Source organism: Gadus morhua, chromosome 17, assembly GCF_902167405.1.
Source record: "Gadus morhua chromosome 17, gadMor3.0, whole genome shotgun sequence".
NCBI classification, from domain to species: Eukaryota; Metazoa; Chordata; class Actinopteri; order Gadiformes; family Gadidae; genus Gadus; species Gadus morhua.
Window position 1 is genome coordinate 14,484,945 of NC_044064.1, and position 17,500 is coordinate 14,502,444.

Here is a 17,500-nt window from a genome sequence, read left to right on the forward strand (position 1 = left end):
TTCTTTGAAGAGCAGAACATTGACATCTATAAATTACTGAAACCACCAGCTCAAATCGGCTGGGCTGACAGCCAACACCAGACAGGAACTGATACTTCTTGTTCTCCTTTCTAGAACTTAAATATCACAGCTAGTCCTGTATTATCAGGCTTTAATATGTAACATGCTGGTATCCAGATGAACTCCATCACCAACAGGCATTGCTAGTCTTGATGACATCATCTGTATTCTGCTGTCATCAGGACGAGCCACAGACAGGGAGCCAATCATCAGCTCCTCATTTTAATGATAGCATAATGCATGTGTGTGTGTGTGTGTGTGTGTGTCTGTGCGTGCGTGCGTGCGTGCGTGCGTGCGTGCGTGCGTGCGTGCGTGCGTGCGTGTGTTTACCTATCACAGTGAGGTAGCTGTCGTGGGAGGAGCGCTCGACAAGATGGTACCATTTATAAAAGTCCCTCATCCCTCGCCACGATGTCCGAGTTGCCCTATGAGAATCACGTACACCCATTGTCTCACTGAATGTATGCTTGGTGCTTTACTGCCTGGATCTTCCCATGATCATGTTTAACATTCAATCAAATATTTTGCCGTCCGAAGTGTCCTAAAGAGAAGTTGTGCGTCATCAAAGTCCAAAGTCCTCCTGATGTAATTGGACCTGGGAGTTAGTGTTTATAAATACATGTGGTGGTCCTGGGTCCTCGACTAGTCCAGACTAGGGTCTCTGACGTGTGGAAGAAACAAACTGTGAGTTCATTCAACTTAACTTATTCTGCTGTTTATATAATTCATATTGGGATTAATGCAAAGCTTATGTAATTGTATTGTTAATAATAATAAATGAATTAATAGTGTGTGTTATTATTTATTATTATTTTTATACATAAATATCTTTGAATTACTATAGTGTATCTGGTTTCATCGATTATTATTCGACTGCTTGTTGGAGAGGACAGCAGAGCAGGAACAGTAATGATGGTTTTCATTATTGCAAGTTGATCGAGTTTCATAGATTTTAATTCCACTCCCTGCTGGAAGGAACATCAGAGCAGTAAATGATTGAGATGTCATCTGGTTTAAGTTTCAACTCTATTTTTAAACCTGTGCAGATGAGACCTTTCATCAGCTATGATAATATTTATCTGCACTGTGTATTCTTTGAGGCTAGGAGTATATAACTTTATTAAAACATAGGATTTTATAAGATATGATTTCTTTAAAGTCAGCAGTTCTAGTTATTCCTTTACCTTGTCATTTTATCTTTACATTTTCTTTGCGATTCTGGCCTTGTAACTCGCTGTCTCTCAGTCTCTCTCTCTCTCTCTCTCTCTCTCCCTCAGTCTCTCTCCCTCTCTCCCTCTCTCTCTCTCTCTCTCTCTCTCTCTCTCTCTCTCCCTCACCCTCTCTCTCTCTGCATTGTGAAGTGGTCATGTCTCGCTCAGCCCTCCTGCAGGTTGTGTTCCGCGGACGCTCCGCCCTCTCTCACCAAACACACCTGAGGCTCCGCCCACTTCTAGAATCACCTCCCACTCCTCAACAGGTGAGCCTCCTGATGCCAGTGCAGGAACTCAGTATCTTTCTGTTCATTATATAATCGTTTGTGTGCGTGTGTGTGTGTGTGTGTGTGCGTGTACGTAAATGTGCACACGTTTGACGCACATCAGAGGTGTATATCGATGTTCAGGCAGCAGTTATATGGTTTGATGTAAAAGTGTGTTTGCGTTGGACCAGGTGTGTGGTTTGAAGTACAAGTGTATGTGTGTGTGTGTGTGTGTGTGTGTGTGTGTGTGTGTGTGTGTGTGTGTGTGTGTTGGACCAGCAGCAGGTGTGTGTGCGCTGGGCCAGCTGTGCGGCCAGGCTGAGTGTGGACTGGGACTCACTGGGTATCTGGGACCGCCGACAAGAAGACCCCCTGCTGCTGCCCTCTAGTGTTGGACCCCAGTCAACACAGGTACATCTATCAAGCAATAAATCAGTCAAACTTTATTTGTACAGCACTTTTGATACAAGCAAATGTAACACAATTTGCTCAATACAACCCCCCTCCTCCCTCCCACGACACCCCCAGAGATATTCACAAAACAATCCCCCCCCCTTCCCCTTTTCATTACTCAAAGCGATAACTGTGTGAAAACAAATTAAATAATTAAATTAATGGATAAAATGTAGCGGTCTGACTAAAGGATAGCTAGCCTGTCCGTCTGTAGGTCAGTAGGTCAGTCCGTCAGTCCTGCCTCTCTGTCATCAGGTGAGTCTGTCCTGGGTGGGCAGTGCATCTGTCTTGGGGCAAAGGAAGCACAATGAGGACCGTCTCCGGGTGGGTCGTCTCCATGACAACCTGCTCTACCTGGCCGTGTTCGACGGACACGGAGGAGCCCACGCCGCCGACTACTGCTGCACACACCTTGACACACACCTCAGGTAACACACCTCTGGAAACACATCTCATGTAACACACCTCCTGTTACAGACCTGAGGTAACGGGCTACACACCTGAGGTAACACATTTCAGGTAACGCACCTCGGGTAACACACCTCAGGTAACAGGTTACACACCTCAGGTAACAGGCTACACACCTCAGGTAACGGGCTACACACCTCAGGTAACGTGCTACACACCTCAGGTAACAGGTTACACACCTGAGGTACATTATTGCGTCGTACTCGTGGTACATGTCAGATGATACATGATATCTGTGTTGAAATCAGGAAAGCTCTGGAGGAGGAGGAGGACCTGGAGAAGGTTGTAACTCAAGCCTTCTTGAACCTGGACAGAGCCCTGCACAGACACCTCAGTAACTATGGCAACAGTGAGGATAACACACACACACCTCAGTTAATATTGCAAACAGTCAGCCACTTACATACGCATGGACCCGCTCTGTTTCCCTTCCTCTAGCGTCCCACCAGACAGCCGGCACCACGGCAACCGTTGCTATGCTACGGGCGGGGACGGAGCTGGTGGTCGGGAGCGTCGGTGACAGCAGAGCTCTTCTCTGCCGACGGGGGCGGGCCCACAAGCTCACCCACGACCACACGCCCGACCGAAGGGACGAGAGAGACAGGTCCGCACCCCCTCTCTCTCTCCCCCGCAACCACATGGCTCAGCCAGAGTATGACGACTAGGACTCAAAGAATCAAAGGCTTTTATTCGTCACCTACTCATACAGGATGTGCAGTGAAACGTGTGTGTGACATGCTCTGGATTTCTGTGCTTAAAAAAATAAAAAAAATAACAATAGAAGCCAAATAGAATCAAATAAAATACAATATAAGTTTTAACACAAAGGAAGAATATTATAAATGTATGTAAAACGAAAACTAGATAAACAGGGAGATACAGCAATACAGCCAGGGTTAAAGTGTCAAGCTACAGGGGGAGGGCTGGGGGGGATTGTCCAGTGGTCCGGAATCTCTTAACCTGTAGGAACAGTTGCTACGGCAACCTCATCATCACCACAGTGTGTGTGTGTGTGTGTTTGCGTGTCTGTTTGTGTGCGTGTGTGTGTGTGTGTGCGTGTACTCAGAATAAAGAGCTGTGGCGGCTTCGTGGTGTGGAACAGTGTGGGCGTGGCTTACGTGGACGGTCGACTGGCGATGACGCGCAGCATCGGGGACTTCCACCTCAAACACCACGGAGTCATCCCCACCCCCGAGACCACGAGGGTCACAGTCAGTATCGCCCGCCCCGCCCCGCTGTGGAATGAAGTGATAGACCGAATGTGAACGTCTGAAAACATGTGGTGTGAATGTATGAAAGATAACTGAACCAATCGATTTCATTTGCATCTACATGACAAAGGTTTGTAGTAGTTACAACAAGGTTTACGCATCAGGTTTACAGTAACACATTAGGTTTACAGTTACACATCTGGTTTACATTAACACATCAAGGTTTACAGTTACGCATCCGGTTTACAGTAACACATCCGGTTTACATATACACATCCGGTTTACAGTTACACACCAGGTTTACAGTTACATATCAGGTTTACAGTTAAACATCTGTCTGTTTGTGGGTAAAAAAAAATAGTTTAGTGAATAAAATCTACGAGTACAAACGTACGACTAATAGTACGGCTATAAAAGTTCTGTCCCACATTTTATGCTTCGCAACAAATCAAATATATAGATAACAAACCAAACCTACTGGTACAAAACTTTTGTCCCACTTTACGCTCCTCAGTCTGGAATGCTCGGAATCACATATCTTTTGACTATCAAATCAGGAATATAATTTCACTACCCAATCACGGAGCCATGTGACAAGCCTTTCAAACTGTTTTTCATGGCAGTCGGCCACTGAGTAGGCCCAGGCACTCAAATAAGGTCATCAATGAGTCACATTTACTTCTGAATAATAGTCTACCATTAACTGGAATTATTTTGGCGACAATATCAGGAGCTAGAACATTAAGCTGATTTTGTTGATTTTAGTTTAATCTAATGTTAATGTAATGCAAATGTAACTTAGATAAGTTACCACATGCTTGATTTTTAAATAACCACGTCCATTTCGTTTAGCTAGATACGATAACATTCTTCCCTGGGATGGTTTCAGGGAATGGCTGGATTGGCGAAGTCATCGTCACGCGGCTAAACAATCAACGCAACCTTGAATTTGTTTTCTATTTGGTTGATGTTTTGCGTTTGTACAGGTGCACTGTATTCCCACTGCCGGCCTCCTTCACATTAGCTGAAAATAGATACAATACTATAGTAGCATTTCACAGAACAAAACATCCTGGTCTGTTTAACCACACTCAAGTGTGTCTAATGTGTTGGTTTGGTTACATATGATTCATTGCCAAAAGGAACTATTTGGGATAAATGTGGGACAAGCATTCTGTACTCGTAGGATTATCACAGACAAACAGAAAGATGGGTTACTGCAAACCTTTGAAGGGAAGGTAAAAATGAAATCAATTAGTTCAGATATGCCCAAAATGTTTTCAAACATACAGACATAGGGATGTACAGCTACGATCATTTAGAGCCTCATTTGTTCCCACACTACGGTATAGCTCCTCCTCTCTATAAAAACGGTTCGAAAGGGTAAAATTGACTATTAAGAAACACAAAAGGATGTAGGTTAGAGTTATCCTATAAAAAAAAAGTAAACTCATATTTGAATTCCCAATAAGAAAATACATAAATTTGACACCCCTCATGTTAGGATAGCTTTAAGATTAATTTTGGCACCTGAGTATGACCCTCCCTAATGCGTTAGTCTGTCCAGCAGAAAGGGATCATGGCCCGTACCCTTGTACAGTAGATGGTAAAATACAAGACTCTGTTGTTAGATTGGCCGTGTGGTAGTCAGTGTACTGATCGTGTGACTGGGTTTCTCGTCAGGTGAACCAAGACCACGACAGCTTCCTGGCTCTCACCACAGACGGGATCAACTTCCTGTTAAGTGATCAGGAGATCTGTGATGTCATCAAACAGAGCCACAACCCCACAGAATCAGCAGAGCTCATCACTCAGCAGGTAACAGTAGCCCTGTCCGAATTACCGTTGGACTGCTCTGGTGGACTTGTGAATCATCGTCAGTCGCTGCCCGAGTTCTGTTCTGTTCAAAAGTCTTAATTCAACCAAGTCCACACCTAAGGCCCGTACGTGTTCTGGCTCTGCCCATTCGGGGATGCACTGGGAGGCGACTTGTGTGGACTTGGGACAGCCAGGTTTCCCAGAATGCATTGCACAACACCCATCAGCCCTGCACCCTCCCATACTCGGGAACATGTACGCCCAAGCCCGAACTACAAAGATACAAGTCCGAACTAGGCCCACTGTCGGTTCTGTGTTAATAAAGTTCAGCAGGTAACACTTAGGTCTGCTGTGTGTTATTAAAGGTCAGCTGTCCGTCTGCTGTGTGTCATAAAGGTCAGCTGTCCGTCTGCTTTGTGTTATTAAAGTGTGTGTGTGTGTGTGTGTGTGTGTGTGTGTGTGTGTGTGTGTGTGTGGGTGTGTGTGTGTGTGTGTGTGTGTGTGTGTGTGTGTGTGTGTGTGTGTGTGTGTGTGTGTGTGTGTGTGTGTGTGTGTGTGTGTGTGTGTGTGTGTGTGTGTGTGTGTGTCCAGGCGCTGCAGTACGGCACAGAGGACAACAGCAGCATCCTCATCCTCCCTCTGGGAGCCTGGAGCAGCCTGCCCCCTCTCCACCTCTACAGCACGAGCCGTAACCTAGTGAGCTGTGGTCGTTGGGCCTAGGCCCAGACACCCTCCCTGCAGCTCTACAGCGTGGGCCGTGACCTGTGGTCGTTTGGCTTAGACCCAGACACCCTGCCAATCGCTCTACAGTCACAGTTATTACTCATGACTAAGGCAAGGCAAAGTAAGGAAAGACAACTTTATTTGTATAGCGCTCTTCATACACGAGGCGGACTCAAAGTGCTTCACATAAAACATCATCATAAAATAAAATAGAAAAATAAAATAGATAAGTGAAAGAAAACAAAGGCAAAGTTTAAAAATGCATAACCAGTATGACTGTTTCAACTGTTTAAGATTAAAGATGTATCTGATTTTTATAACAATTAGGCTAATTTATTTAAGTACCAATTATACAAGGCGAGGTCCACTGCATTGACAAAAGCACATCATCACCTCAACCTTCCCAAGCGGTTCAGGAAACAGGCCTATGGAGCCTTTATTCCCGAACCAACAAAGGGGGTCAAGGAAGGGGCACATACCAAGAAAGGGCAGCCAGAGAAACTGAATGTGAAAATATATTTTCATAATTACAGGTGTTACTCATTGGAAACCGGAGAATGCGACTACCAAAAATAAAAGTGCTGACATCATGCTGGCGTCATTTCTTATTGCTTGACGTCCATTTTTTCCTCGGCTCTCATGTAGGACGTCATGAGTATGGCATCACAGGTTTGACAATGCAGGTGTGACCACGCATGTTTAATCGACACGTCAGATATCACACGTTTGACGCCCCATGCATGACGCGACGCGTGTGAAATCACACATGTGACGACACATGTATGACTCTGCATGTAGGACATAACATGTACGACACCGCATGTACGACCTAACATAAATGACATAGCACGTATGATGTCACATCTGTGACAATGCAAGCACAATGCCGCCGTGTATCGCATCACACAAATACATAGCGCCAAACGAATGGCATTTCAGTGAACTGTGTTCCAGAATTTCACTTCAGCGATCAGTTGAAGTTGATCAGTTGATCAATCAAGTGTTGTTTTATCTCACCGCTAATCGGTAAGCCATGAAGTATGAAGTGAAGAGCCAGGATAAAGATAGCTAGGTATAATAGGTCAATCAGGAAGTAATTAAACATGGTACTGCCGCATCTTTTCAAATTTCCTTTTATGATAGATAGATAGAGTGATATAAAGATAGATTGATAGATAAAGAGACAGACAGATAGGTGATAGTTAAAGTGATTAATAGATTGAATGAGATAGGGCAGGTGATGAAGGATAACTTATTTTAAAGGTCCAATGGCATGAAAATCTCACTTTCTGAGGTTTTCGAACATTATAATGAGTTCCCCTAGCCTGCCTATGGTCCCCCAGTGGCTAGAACTTGCGTTCGGTGTAAAACGAGCACCAGGTATCCTGCTCGCCTTTGAAAAAATGGAAGATCAGGCGCGCTAATTTGAAATGTGGCCCCATATGTCGTCATAAGGGCCCAAGCTACCTCCCCTTTCTCTGCCTTGCCCACCCAGAGAATTTGTCCTGCCAATGAGACAATGAGCTAAGACCTTGCGAGCGCCACGTGTGTGTGTGTGTGTGTGTGTGTGTGTGTGTGTGTGTGTGTGTGTGTGTGTGTGTGTGTGTGTGTGTGTGTGTGTGTGTGTGTGTGTGTGTGTGTGTGTGTGCGTGTGTGCGTGTGTGTGTGTGTCTCGTATTTCCCACAACGAGACTGTAGGGGGGGGTTATCTCAGCCATCGTTGAGCCCCACTGCCTGCCGCCCGCTGCCGCGAGGCACCACCGCTGCAAAGCACCACCGCTGCAAAGCACCACCGCTGCAAAGCACCGACGGCGCAGCCGACGTAGTCGTTTGTGATTCGTAATATCGTCTGGAGGCTCACAAAGCATTTGGCCGTGATAATATGTATGGTATGATATGTAGGCCTATTAGGCTACATTATATCATTTAGATATAGAGCTCCAGGACTGTAACGCAGGTGTTGTCTGCCCACACTTCTTTATTTGAACCAAGACATGGAGGAGAAAGGGACTGTTGCCCGAGATTGTCACATGCTTGAGCCCTGCTTCCCGCTACCCGCTGCCGAGGGACCACCGCCTCGGCGTTGCCCGCTGCCCGCTGCAGGAGGCGGTGGTGCCTACGCGCTGCCCTCTGCCCGCTGCCCGCTAGCGAGGTGGCGAGGCTTCGGCGGGAGAAAATCGCGGTCAACAATCGCGGGCAACAATCCCTTTCTCCTCCATGTCGTCGTTCAGTCCACTTCAGATTGATGTGGACGTGGAAGAACCAGAGATGTCGGAGAACCTGACGCAGTCGTTTGAGATCCATAGTATATACTGGAGGCGCGCACAGCTTTTGGCCGTGATAATATATATGATATAATATAGATATCTATGCATAATATGATATGATTTAGGACTCTCTACACATGCAACTTAAATAAACAACCATAAACATAAATAAACAACTACATATGTTGTTTGTGGAATTAAATGATAATTTTTCATGAAAAGAAAACTTAAAATTTTCGCAATGAAGTTTGATAATGTTAGGTTTTGTGTGAGGCCGCTTTGTGAACTACAGCTCTTCGCTGCTCTCGACGCGAATGATATACGTCACCAGCCGCACTTGGAACTCCGGTACAGATATGGCGATCTCTCTGCTCCACTTCACCGCTTTTCTCCAAGGGGAGGATAACAGCATCGAAAGAGGTGAAAACCATTATAAGTCGGGCATGTGGAGAGTTTCAGCAATGCCAATGGGGAGCGTGACGTCACACACGAGACGGTCAAACTCTTAATCGTATTGGCTGTAATTCTGCACCACGGCTGAATTTCAGGAACGTCTTCAAAAACGGTGTTAGGGGCCCATTAATATCAATATAAAAGCATCCATAAAGTAGCAGGCCATGGGACCTTTAAGGACATTAGCAGAGTTTTTGATTTAATTTTAGAGCATGATCATGGGAAGATACAGGCAGTAATTTATCACGCATACATTCAATGAGACATTGGTTGTACAGGATTTTAATAGGGACTCTCACATCGTGGGCAGTAACATCAAAGTAAGGGGGAGTGACCATCGTGGAGAGTATATGACCTGCCATGGCCTGCCTAAACAAGGATGATATATTTGTACATAATTGTATATTATAGTTACAATTAAGATTTCCACGGCTGTTGAAGGTTGGGGAGAGATTTGAAAGATTAAAACTGTTGACCAACTGGTTCAACCCGCGGGCTCGTCCAGATCTCTGCCTCTTTACAGGGCCATGAAGCCTTACCTGCTACATGAACATGAACACATGAAGGGTTTTTCTTTTTTCAAATATGAAAACATACCGGCAGGTGTTTGGTGCGCTAAACAGAAATAATATGTTGCATAGGTAAATAGTGTATAGGAGCCATCCTGCAACCTGTCAATAATGAACTGTAATCTACTACTCTTATTTACATTTCCTTTGCTACTGTGTGGAATAAAGTTAACAATTCTATACCAATGTCAATATCCATAGAGTAATACAAAACACATTTCTTTTTCATTTCAAACCTTTATTTACAATCGTAGGGCTGAGGTTTCCCTCATTTACAATGAAGAAGAATTTACAGCAAGGGAAATGCACACAACAACAGCAATGACAAATGATGAACATGAGCAAAACAACTCAAATAAATATGAATAAATAAAACTAAAAACAGTTGCAATTTGATGAGCTGAGATGAAACGCCAAACGTTTAAAAACAGTAGCAAATTGGAGTACCTCTAACCTTAGAGTTTGTTGCAGAGCGCTCCATGTGCAAGGGGCATCGATAAGAAAAGCAGTTTAACCAAAATCCAAACGTGCGCAAGGAACCCTAAGAGTGAGACAATTGTTGGATCTGGTTAAATAGGCACCAAGTTTCCAATGTCGCTGGGAGGAGATATAGGGACGAATTGGACCACTAATGGCTTTAAAAAGTACCAGTAGTAACTGCACCTCATAGAAAGAGAGGGCCTGCCACCTTAAAGGGGGGATAAAGAGCACACCAATGCACTCATAGCTAAGTCAAACATATCTATAGCAACAGGCAGGGCCACAGCACAAGGGGGGAGAGAGAGAGGGAGGGAGGGAGGGAGGGAGAGGGAGGGGGCTTCAGAGAGGACGAAGGGGGCCTGGGGAGGAGGAGGGAGGAGGGAGAGATAGAGAGAGAGAGATAAGGGCAGAGAGGGAGAGGGGAAAAAGGGGAGGGGAGAGATGGGAGATAGAGGGAGAGAGAGAGAGAGAGAGAGAGAGAGAGAGAGAGAGAGAGAGAGAGAGAGAGAGAGAGAGAGAGGGGTAGAGATAGAGATTTTGTTTCCCTCTCTCAATTACGATAGTGTGTATTTTCATAAAACTAATGATGGTTCTTTTTTAAACCTAACCATAACCATGATTAACAATTTCTATTTTAATCTAACTTTTTCTATGCATTGACCCTTTTTTAGTCCACGTCATGGTTACATCATAGCGTGAGCTGTGCTCTTTTTAACATAACCATATCAATTGAAGTGGCAGTATTTTGCACATGACGTATTTTATTATGCAGCAATGTCTTAAATGATCCGTCGTTTGAAATGAGGACATGCATACTTGTTAGTTTTGAGGGGAATTACTCGGGATAAAAATAACACAAATAGAAAATAAAATCGAAATTATTATTTAATTATGTATCTAAACAGAAAACAGAACAGAAACTGATTTTCTTATGTAGTTATGTTTTCTTTATTGAATAGAGAGAAAGACAGAGAGAGAGAGAGAGAGAGAGAGAGAGAGAGAGAGAGAGAGAGAGAGAGAGAGAGAGAGAGAGAGAGAGAGAGAGACTACCCTCTATATTACCCCGCGTACTTTCCTCTATATTTCTTATCTCTTGCTTGTAGGGTCATAAAATATGTCCTTTCACCACACTCGCACGCACACCCCTTCACCTACACACAAGGCCACACACACACACACACACACACACACACACACACACACACACACACACACACACACACACACACACACACACACACACACACACACACACACACAAACACACACACACACACACACACACACACACACACACACACACACACACACACACACACACACACACACACCTACAAACACACCCCCCCACACACCAGGACGGCTGTGAGTATATTCAAAGGGACAGAGTTAGTCAGCTCTCAGACAGAGGTGGACGCTCTCTACACCCTCTTCAATCAGTGAGTAAATACACATCCTCTCTCTCTCTCTCTCTCTCTCTCTCTCTCTCTCTCTCTCTCTCTCTCTCTCTCTCTCTCTCTCTCTCTCTCTCTCTCTGTCTCTCTCTCTCCCTCTCTCTCTCTCTCTCTCTCTCTCTCTCTCTCTCTCTCCCTCTCTCTCTCTCTCCCTCTCTCTCTCTCTCTCTCTCTCTCTCTCTCTCTCTCTCTCTCTCTCTCTCTCTCTCTCTCTCTCTCTCTCTCTCTCTCTCTCTCTCCTCTCGCTCTCTCTTTCTGTCTCTCTGTCACTGTCTCTCTCGCTCTTTCTCTTGTCAGAGCGATCTATTTACAGATTACAGTTTTTTCCTATCGTTTTCAGTCATGTACCCATACTATGGTCACTTTTCCCTATCACTTAACACAGTGGGCTTTAGAGACACACACCTCTGCATATCTGTTAACCTTTTTAACCTTTGGTGCAAAAATGCACTACAACAACCACACCACAAACAATGCTGCCATAACTTAACACATGTTTCCTCTCAGAACACTATGACCTAAAAAACACTAACATCTTGAAGCATTGCCAATTGCATATATAAAATGTTGCTGTGTCCTCCAGTTTGGCATAGATTTCCTGTAGTGTTGCATTGAAAAAAAGAGAAAAAACACAGACAAACACTTCTTTGGACTACAGTAACAAAGTTTGTAATATTACAGTATGACAATCCAAGCCAAGTATCTGCTGACAGTGTTCATATGTCGGTTTACCTCCCACAAAAGATGTCACAATTGAGTGTGGTAAATGTACTGTAATTGTAAATACAGTAAATACTGTAAGTGTTTTGTGAGAAACTGAGAATAACAATTTTCAACGAGGCACAAATTACATGTAAAACACCTGAGTAGGTCTTTAGCTGAGTAGGTCTTTAGCTGAAATGACCACCAGGGGCCGGTTGCACCAACTGGGCGTAAGCCTGGTCGTAACTACGCCTGGTCGTAACTTGGCGTTTTAGTCCAACCTAACCGTTACGCCGGTTGCACCAACTGGGCTTAGCGTTCTTTTCACTTTAGACCAGGCGTAAATCCTACGCCAGGCGTAAATCCTACGCCTGGTCAGGGGCAGGCGTAGAGTTGAAATTCCGGCTGTTTCTATAGCAATTACATCCAATCCAATGCAGCTTTACCACCATCCTTGCAACGCTTCGCTAAACTGCATTTCAAAGCACAGCCGGCGATATGATCAGTGTTCACAGATCGACTGCCTGTCGGGAAGATATCGCTGGCCGATTAGTCCGTTCTCAACTTATAATCAGTTGTGAATGTTATTTTAACTATGTTTATATGTTTTATATAGGCCGACACATTAAACAAATCTCTCCTACAGAACCATTCCCGTCTAAATGCCTGCTCGTCGTAAACCAGACATTACAAATACATATTTTAATTATATTCGTTTGCAGTGTTTTATTGTTAGGCATTAACACAATTGATGAATGACAATGAGTGAACGAATGAATTATTAATTTCGGGGTCCAACAGCATGTCAAGAAAAATAGTAAACAGCTGTTGTCACGAGGTATCCTAGCAACGCGGTGATATGCGCATACCATGGAACATTCACATGGCCGCGCATGGCTAAGACCGGGCGTAGTTAAGACCAGGCGTAAGTCCCGTTGGTGCAACCGGCGTTAGTTCCATTCTAACGCCAGGTCGTAACTAAGACCTACTTAGCAGTTACGACCAGGCTTAGTTACGCCCAGTAACTAAGCCTGGTGCAAAACTTATCCTCTGTGTTTTGTACAGATCATTGTATGTAGTGTTGCTTTTACGTAAAAAAAGTAATTCCATGCCAATTCACCAAGAACTATGGTGCACAGGGGGAAAAAAAATCGAAATTACTGTAAAATAAAATAAATAAACTATAAACTAAATATTTTTTCTTATTCAAACATGTAACTTCATTTGTCTGTCCAAATGCAGCATCTTTCCATCTACAGTGATCTAAATTACTGTTAGGTTTGGAACAGAAAGTTCACTGTTTTGAACAGAGTATCTAAACATTGGTAAAATATGCTGTAGTTCCACAGCGTTTTGCCGGTAGTGAACATTGACTGGGGCAGGTATCCATGAAATTTGGAAGAAGGCGTCATTGCCAGCATTTGTATCTTAGCATAGGGGCAAGTAAGCACAGTTTGGTTCACATGGTCTACTGGTATGCTCACTGTGCGAAGTGTTTAGGGAATGTGAACATGGTTTAGGTAAATTGCCTAAAACGATAGGAAAAAACTGTAACAGATCTTTCAATCTAAGCTGGACTATGTTTGTGTGTGTGTGAGTGTGTGAGTCTGCTTGTGTTTGTGTCATCGTGCGTGTGTTTTTGTATGTTTGGTGTGGTGAGCAGTTGGTGTAACTGAGCAAATAGCAGTTAGCTAGCAAGGTCAAAGGTAATGTTATGCACTGCATTTAAACGTTAAGCCTTTTTTACAGCATTATTAATATTCAAATACCTAGTCTGACTGGTTTCTGACTTGATTCTGGGATGAATGTTTCATAACAGTTTGAATCTCATGAGAGAGAGAGAGAGAGAGAGAGAGAGAGAGAGAGAGAGAGAGAGAGAGAGAGAGAGAGAGAGAGAGAGAGAGAGAGAGAGGGAGACATGAAGAGAGACGAAGGATTGACAGACACTCGTGCTAAGTAAGTTCAAGTGTTAAAGAGAGAGAGAGAGAGTTGTATATAGTTATGTGGTTATATCTATTTAAAGGTATGTAAGCATTTAACGGTTATAAAGTATGTTGTTTTGATCTATTTTTGCTTACAGATCACCTTTTCCCTTCAGTTCATTTCTCGTCTTGTAGAACATCAATAGCTCTGTTATGTGTGTTATTTGCTGTACTTCTTTGTGATGTCACTGGTACTTTGTGATGTCACTGCTTGGCCTGATGGCGATAATGGTTCAGTGGAAGACTGTTGTTTGTCGGCCCTTAACATCTCCTGTCTCCAGCGTGAGGTCCGTAACTCCGAGGCCCAGTGTGACCCAGGATACTATCAGATGTACTATGTACAATGAATTATGAGGGACTCTGACAGCTCCAGCTCTTACGTAGATTCCCTTTCGCCTTGATGAAGCGGGAGGAATTTAGGAACGCCTCTTACCTTTAACCACCATTCAAGGATTATATCCGCTTTACGAGGCAGTATAACGCTGACTAACCTGGGACCTTAGGGCTCCACTGAAATGTTGTGTTGCTTTGTCAGCTCACCCTTTATACACACATAGAGTAAGTCACGATACTGATCTAATTATAGTGTTGATAACACAATAATTGTGTTGATGCCGGCGTTCACCATCGATATTTTAAAAACTTTCCATTAATTATAAGGAATTATATATGATGTTATTATGCCGTTATTATTATTATGCGTTTCCAAGCCTAGTGAAAAGGTTCAACAAACACTTACTTTATAAAGCATTTATAACGATTTGGTAATCACTTTTGTAATCACGTGGTTGTAGTCGGTCTTTCTGATACTAATTGTAGGTTTTGTTGTGCAGCAGATCATGAAGGAGAGGAGAGGGAAAATGGAACTCCCAGAAGTCCACCAAGGAGGAAGGGAGACAAATGGATCCACCAAAAACCAGGTCCGTCTACCTGTCTGTCTGACTATCTATATATATATATATATATATATATATATATATATATATAATATATATATATATATATATCAATCTAGCTATCAATCCATCTGTCTTTCTATAGGTCTATTTATAAATTTTTCTCTCTATCCATTTATCTATCCGTCTCTCTTACTTACTGTCTGTGTGTCTGTCTGTCTATCTATCTGTAGACCTCAGATCCAGTGGAACATCTCCAGGGGGCGATGGTGAGTTTCCACAAGATCCACTATAAAGTCAAGAAGGGAGGATGCCTGCCATGCTGTAAAGTCTCTTCCAAGGACATCCTCATTGACCTCAAGTAAGACCTTCTAAACCATGTTTAAACCTCCAGTAAGACCTACTTAAACACCTCATAGTCCTCTAGTAAGAGCTACTAAACCACCTCATAGTCCTCTATTAAGAACTTCTAACCATAGTCCTCTAGTAAGGCCTTCTAAACCGCCTCATAGTCCTCTAGTAAGGCCTTCTAAACCGCCTCATAGTCCTCTAGTAAGACCTACTAAACCATAGTCCTCTAGTAAGACCTTCTAACCATAGTCCTCTAGTAAGGCCTTCTAAACCGCCTCATAGTCCTCAGTCTAGAAAGACCTACTTAACAACCTCATTGACCTCAATTTAGACCTACTATACCAGCTTTTAGTCCTCTAGTAAGACCTGCTAAACCACCTCATAGTCCTCTAGTAAGACCTACTAAACCACCTCTTAGTCCTCTAGTAAGACCTACTAAACAACCTCTTAGCCCTCTAGTAAGACCTACTAAACCACCACATAGTCCTCTAGTAAGAACTTTTAAACCACCACATAGTCCTCTAGTAAGACCTACTAAACCATAGTCCTCTAGTAAGACCTACTAAACCATAGTCCGTAAGAAAGCAGAAACCTGGTACACCAACAAAGCCTTACAACCCTCTACCCAATCAAGCCATGGTGAAAGCCCTCGTTCCTATAGTATAAGATCCCTTGGTGGTCTTGCCTGCTCCGGACATGAACACACTCCGCTTTTTCGTTCAAAGCGTACTGCATATAAAGATCATGACCTCTATCTCGTTATGGTCCCCCCTGTGCAGGGTCCAAAACATTTTCAGGTCACTGCCACACAAACTGCCACAGGTCATGTGGTAGTGAGTAAGTTGTGTGTTGTAAGTGTGTTATTTGTGTGTTGTAACTGTGTTTTTGTGTGTTGGTTGTGAGTAAGTTGTGTATTGATAGTGTGTTAGTTTGTGATAGCTTTATGTTATGAGAAAGGATGTGGTTGCTTTTGTGTCAGTGAAACAATAGACCACCTGTAGAGAAAGACAAGGCCCCTTCAAAGACTGCTAAGATCCCAGATGCACGCACACACACACACGCACGCATACACACGCACACACACACACACACACACACACACACACACACGTACCTACACAAATATACACTCGACCAACACAATGACCGACACATATTTCTCTCTCTTCTTTAGGAATAACAGAAGTTGAAATAAACCGTTCCATCCTGAAGCACACACATACACGCTCTCACAGAAACACACACAGTCTCACACACATACACAAACACACGCACACACACACACACACAGACACAGACACTCACACACACACACACACACACACACACACACACACACACACACACACACACACACACACACACCCCCACACACACACACACACACACACACACACACACACACACACACACACACAGACAAACACACACAAGCACACACACACACACACACACACAAGCACACACACACACACACACACACACACACACACACACACACACACACACTCACCTCCTTACATACACACACACACACACACACACACACACACACACACGCGCACCACGCACACACACACACTCACCTCCTCACACACACACACACACACACACACACACACACACACACACACACACACACACACACACACACACACACACACACACACACACACGCGCACCACACACATGTAAACACACACACACACACACACACACACACACACACACACACACACACACACACAGGTGTATTGATTTTGGTGTGTTTTTAGTATTTTATTGTGTGTAATGAGTGTAATGATTGACCATGTTATGTTAAAGTTGAAGGCTAATTATCACTAGAATTCATTCGTTTTATTTCTATGTCTCTCTCTCTCTCTCTCTCTCTCTCTCTCTCTCTCTCTCTCTCTCTCTCTCAGTGGGATTATGAAACCAGGTCTGAATGCCATCATGGGAGCTACAGGAAGTGGAAAATCATCGTGAGTGCACCGTGTGTATGTATTGCAAATTATGTGTGTATTTGTGTTTGATTGTTTTAGTAAAGTATTGTATAGTATAGTTTGTACAGTAAGTTTTGTATAGTATAATATAGTATAGCACAGTGTGTGTGGAGTCAAGTACAATAAAGTATAG

The 17,500-nt window shown here is 43.6% G+C and overlaps 2 protein-coding genes across 6 annotated transcripts in view; both read left to right on the top strand.

Annotated features, from left to right (window-relative positions):
* Positions 1-725: 725 nt before the first annotated feature.
* On the top strand, positions 726-6,818 carry ppm1ka (protein phosphatase, Mg2+/Mn2+ dependent 1Ka). Of its 3 annotated transcripts, none has more exons than XM_030337699.1 (9): positions 726-744; positions 1,338-1,537; positions 1,817-1,948; positions 2,246-2,418; positions 2,707-2,807; positions 2,897-3,062; positions 3,525-3,669; positions 5,353-5,487; positions 6,079-6,818. In XM_030337699.1, exons 2-9 carry the CDS (start codon positions 1,427-1,429, stop codon positions 6,205-6,207), a joined length of 1,092 nt encoding a protein of 363 aa, XP_030193559.1. In that variant the 5' UTR covers positions 726-744; positions 1,338-1,426; the 3' UTR covers positions 6,208-6,818. The 3 variants fall into 3 exon arrangements, with proteins under 3 accessions (XP_030193559.1, XP_030193560.1, XP_030193558.1); XM_030337700.1 differs by having other exon boundaries at positions 1,820-1,948; XM_030337698.1 differs by lacking the exon at positions 726-744 and having other exon boundaries at positions 865-1,537; positions 1,820-1,948.
* A 4,443-nt stretch (positions 6,819-11,261) lies between these two features.
* Positions 11,262-17,500, top strand: part of LOC115529143 (ATP-binding cassette sub-family G member 2) — a 19,539-nt gene continuing 13,300 nt past the window's right edge. Inside the window, exons 1-4 of one of the 3 annotated variants that reach the window (XM_030337665.1) lie at positions 11,262-11,418; positions 14,951-15,037; positions 15,247-15,374; positions 17,287-17,346. In XM_030337665.1, coding sequence (XP_030193525.1) covers positions 14,957-15,037; positions 15,247-15,374; positions 17,287-17,346 — 269 coding nt within the window. In that variant the 5' untranslated portion in view covers positions 11,262-11,418; positions 14,951-14,956. Of the gene's footprint in view, positions 11,419-14,074; positions 14,092-14,950; positions 15,038-15,246; positions 15,375-17,286; positions 17,347-17,500 lie in introns of those variants that run through there. The other 2 variants (XM_030337666.1, XM_030337667.1) reach the window with 2 other exon arrangements.